Source organism: Tupaia chinensis, unplaced genomic scaffold (assembly GCF_000334495.1).
Source record: "Tupaia chinensis unplaced genomic scaffold, TupChi_1.0 Scaffold144238_1, whole genome shotgun sequence".
Classification (NCBI taxonomy): domain Eukaryota; kingdom Metazoa; phylum Chordata; class Mammalia; order Scandentia; family Tupaiidae; genus Tupaia; species Tupaia belangeri.
In genome coordinates, this window is record NW_006204096.1 from 18,085 (window position 1) to 21,648 (window position 3,564).

At 63.8% G+C, this 3,564-nt stretch overlaps 2 protein-coding genes across 9 annotated transcripts in view; one reads left to right on the forward strand and one right to left on the reverse strand.

The window, feature by feature from the left end:
- The window catches only part of LOC106733613 (interferon-induced transmembrane protein 1-like), a 5,685-nt gene extending 2,392 nt beyond the window's left edge, over window positions 1-3,293 (forward strand). For 2 of the 8 annotated variants that reach the window (XM_027767373.1, XM_014583285.2), the window contains exon 2: window positions 1,640-1,727. In XM_027767373.1, the coding sequence (XP_027623174.1) occupies window positions 1,640-1,726 (87 nt within the window). In that variant the 3' untranslated portion in view covers window position 1,727. Of the gene's footprint in view, window positions 1-570; window positions 1,527-1,639; window positions 1,728-2,090; window positions 2,148-2,262; window positions 2,356-2,623; window positions 2,673-2,842; window positions 2,971-3,152 lie in introns of those variants that run through there. The other 6 variants (XR_003547498.1, XM_027767375.1, XR_003547496.1 and 3 more) reach the window with 6 other exon arrangements.
- The window catches only part of LOC102487543 (interferon-induced transmembrane protein 1-like), a 6,496-nt gene continuing 6,049 nt past the window's right edge, over window positions 3,118-3,564 (reverse strand). Inside the window, exon 2 of the mRNA XM_027767378.1 lies at window positions 3,118-3,447. Coding sequence (XP_027623179.1) covers window positions 3,256-3,447 — 192 coding nt within the window. The 3' untranslated portion in view covers window positions 3,118-3,255. The remainder of the gene's footprint in view (window positions 3,448-3,564) is intronic.

Below are 3,564 nucleotides of genomic sequence, written 5' to 3' on the forward strand. Positions count from 1 at the left end.
GACAGCCGGGACCCCGGAGCCCGCGCTCCGGGAACTGCGGAAGAGGCCGAGGCGCCGGCAGGGGAGCAGCGGGCGGAGCGCAGGGGGAGCCGCCCTGTGCGCGCCTCCTTGGCCTCGGGCTGCTGCTGGTGGAGAGCTTTGGGTGGCCACCCCGGGCCGCTGCCTCCCGGAGCAACGTGCGTGGGCGAGGTGGGCGGGAGACGATCGCTGGCTGGGGAGCAGGGCGGGGTCGGAGAGGGAGGGCGTGGGCAAGGGGTCGTGGGCCGGAGTCGAGGGGAGGAAGGGGGAGCCGCCCTGTGCGCGCCTCCTTGGCCTCGGGCTGCTGCTGGTGGAGAGCTTTGGGTGGCCACCCCGGGCCGCTGCCTCCCGGAGCAACGTGCGTGGGCGAGGTGGGCGGGAGACGATCGCTGGCTGGGGAGCAGGGCGGGGTCGGAGAGGGAGGGCGTGGGCAAGGGGTCGTGGGCCGGAGTCGAGGGGAGGAGCCCTGGGGACGGGGCCTTGGGGACGGGGCCCTGGGGACGGGCCGCGGGGCCAGCCGTGAGGATGGGCCGTGGGACGGTGTTACTGGAGTTCTCCCATCTGTCCCGGATCCACCTGGAGTGGGGTGTGGTGTCCGGTCGCTGCCCAAACACCCACAGCCCCTTTCCCTTGCTCAGCCTGCAGGGGTGACCCCGCGCAGGGTGATGGGGGCTCACAGGGGCCTCTGCCTGGGCCCTACGTGTGAGGCCGAGGAGGGACCGAGGCCAGGCGCAGTCCGGAGCCAGCGGGAGGAAGCGGGCACACAGGCCTCAGGGCGTGAAGACGAACCTGCTTGGGGGCTGGAGGCCCGCGGCACCCTGGGGGCCTGGCACAGGCGGCGAGGCAAAGGGCGCTGCCACTGATCAGACCCCGCCCGGATTCGGAGGGGTCCCCGGATGGGCCGCGCCGGGCAAGCGCCTGGGCGGTCAGCTTCGGTCAGAAGCCCCCTCCCACTGCGGGAACCTGAGAAGAGGGTCCCGCCAGGTGGGGAAGACCCTGGGCGCACGGCCGGGAACTGCTGGAGCAGCCGAGGCGCCGGCAGGGGAGCAGCGGGCGGAGCGCGGGGGAAGCCCTTTCCGGGCCTCCTCCGCCTTGGGCTGCTGCCCCGTGGGGAGCTCCCGGTGGCCACCCAGGGCCGCTGCCTCCCGGAGCAACGTGCGAGGGCAAGGAGGGCGGGAGGACGATCGCTGGCTGGGGAGCAGGGCGGGGATGGCCGTGGGACCGGGCGGTGGGACGGGCCGTGGGGACACGCCATGGGGACAGGCTGGCCAAGAGCGCTGTGGCCTCCCGGTGGTGGTGATGGGCCGGGCTGAAACCTGGGCGGGGCAGTGCTGCGCAGGATATGGGAGAGGGTCTTCCAGAAGTCTTTCCACCCTGCTCCACTGATAATGTTTTATTCTCGCCTGGGCTCGGGGCTCCCCAAGTCCTGGAGGAAAACCCGGGGGATCACGAGGCTCTTAGCCAGAGTGGTCCCGAGCTGGGCCTGGAAGCCACACAAGAGGGCACTGGTAAGGACCACGTGCACCTGTCCTGACACCTGGCCGCTCTGGGGGGAACTCCTGAGGGTCCCTGTGGAGTGCCAGTCCCCTGGATGCAGTTACCACGCTGTCCTGTCCCGCAGGCAGGGGAGGCCAAGACCGCCGCTGTCCTGGAAAAAGGCCGGGAAAAGCCGAAGGCCTGTGATCAGGAGGATGGACCCGCAGGCTGAGGTATGCCCACACTAGGGAAGACGGCTCCCCTGAAGGCCACCTCATGGTGACATCCCCAGATGTGATGCTGAGCCCAGGAAGACAGAGGGAAACCCGGAGACCTGTGTATAGGAGGTCAGGGGTAGCGAGGACCTATGGAAAGTGCTGATGGGTTTCCTCCCGGAGTGGGGGATGGAGTGGGAACTGGCCCCAGAATCCCTGGTAGCCCAGGGCAGCCTGGCGTGTGTCTCAGCTGTACAGGGAGATTTGCCAAAGTCCTGTATGTAATTTTCAACTAAAAATCTGGAAACCAAGGATTGGCCAGTGACCTAGCTGTTAGTGCAGCCAGAGTCCACATGTGCGCCCCTGGTTCGGTCCCCACAGACTTGGTGAAAACACACCGGGCATCCGTCCGGGAGCGCCACAGACCCCGGGAGCGCCAGCGACCCCGGGAGCGCCCCAGACCCTGACAGACGGAGAGGTGCAGGAGGAGTCACCTGTGACCATGTCCCTCTCTCTCTCTTTCTGGTGACTCCATACACCTCTGACTAAAAAGAAAAAGAAAAAAAATCGGGAAATAAAAGGTTGTCATCACCTTTGGATGCTGGAACAGAATATGAAGCAATGAATATGTTCACTGTGGGAGCAGGTGGGAGGGGCTTACTTTATTGATCACAGTTTAATATTTTCCATCACACACACACACACACACACACACACAGAGTTGATCTCCGAAGAAGATTCAGCGCTTGGTGTAGGCAAATCTACTCTTCCAGAGCCAGGGCTGGTGGAAATGATTGGGATCCTGGGGCCAGATAGCACAGCAGTTACATTGTTGGATTGCCACATGGCTGACCGCAGTTCAAGTCCCGGGTGGCTTGAAACTCACCCCGGGTCCACGTGCATGCCCAAGATCCTGGGAGGAGAATGGAGAAGAGATCCTAGCATGGCCATCCTCCCTGAGAGGTGTTTTCTCACTTTCCGTCTCACTGTCTCTGACTCTCTCTCTCTCTGGGGAGCACATACACCCTATGGCAAAAACTAATTAAAAAAAAAAGATTGTGGTCTTGACCCATGGCTGTGGGAGGGGCTTAGACTAATAATGGGGAATCCTGAACCAGCTTCTTCCCCTGCAGACCAGGGACCCCAGGGACTGGTGCCCCAGATCCTGGGCTGTGGACCCTCTGCACCTTCCTGAGGACGACGGACAATTGAGGTGAGGGGCGTTCTACACTCAGGACCAGCCTTCCCCGAAAGAAAGGCCTAGGCTCAGGGCTCAGATCTTGCAAAGGAGAGACCACCCAGGACCCTGGTCCTCAGCGCAGCACAGCGGGTGGCTGGGCGATGGGCCCAGGTCAGGGAGGGACCCTCCCTTGGCACATCCCCTCCCCGGGGGGTAGCACCGCTCTACTGCAAACACGTGCACTTTATTGAATCCCACTGCAGTCAGAGCGAGTCGAAGCGGCTGTATAAAGCAAGGGGCAGGCCCGGAGGCCCCGGGGACAGGCCAGCAGTGGGGGTGGACACGGCTGCAGGCCACGGCCATCGACTATGAGTGCTGGAAAGACTCTTTCATCAGCTGAATCATATCTGCAATTACTACTGGAGCCGCGATGCAAAGGATGATGAACATGATGGTCAGAACGATGCCGAGGACCAGGGCGAAGATGTTGAGGCACTTGGCGGTCGAGGCGTAGCTCTGGGCCCCGATCACGTCGCCCACCATCTTCCTGTCCCTAGACTGGGGGAGACAAGTGGTAAGGGGACCTGGGCTGTGAGGTGGGAGCCTGGTGGTATGACTCGGCCTCTGCCCCCAGCCACTCTCCCCGCCTCGATCCAGGGCACCCACACCCTCCTC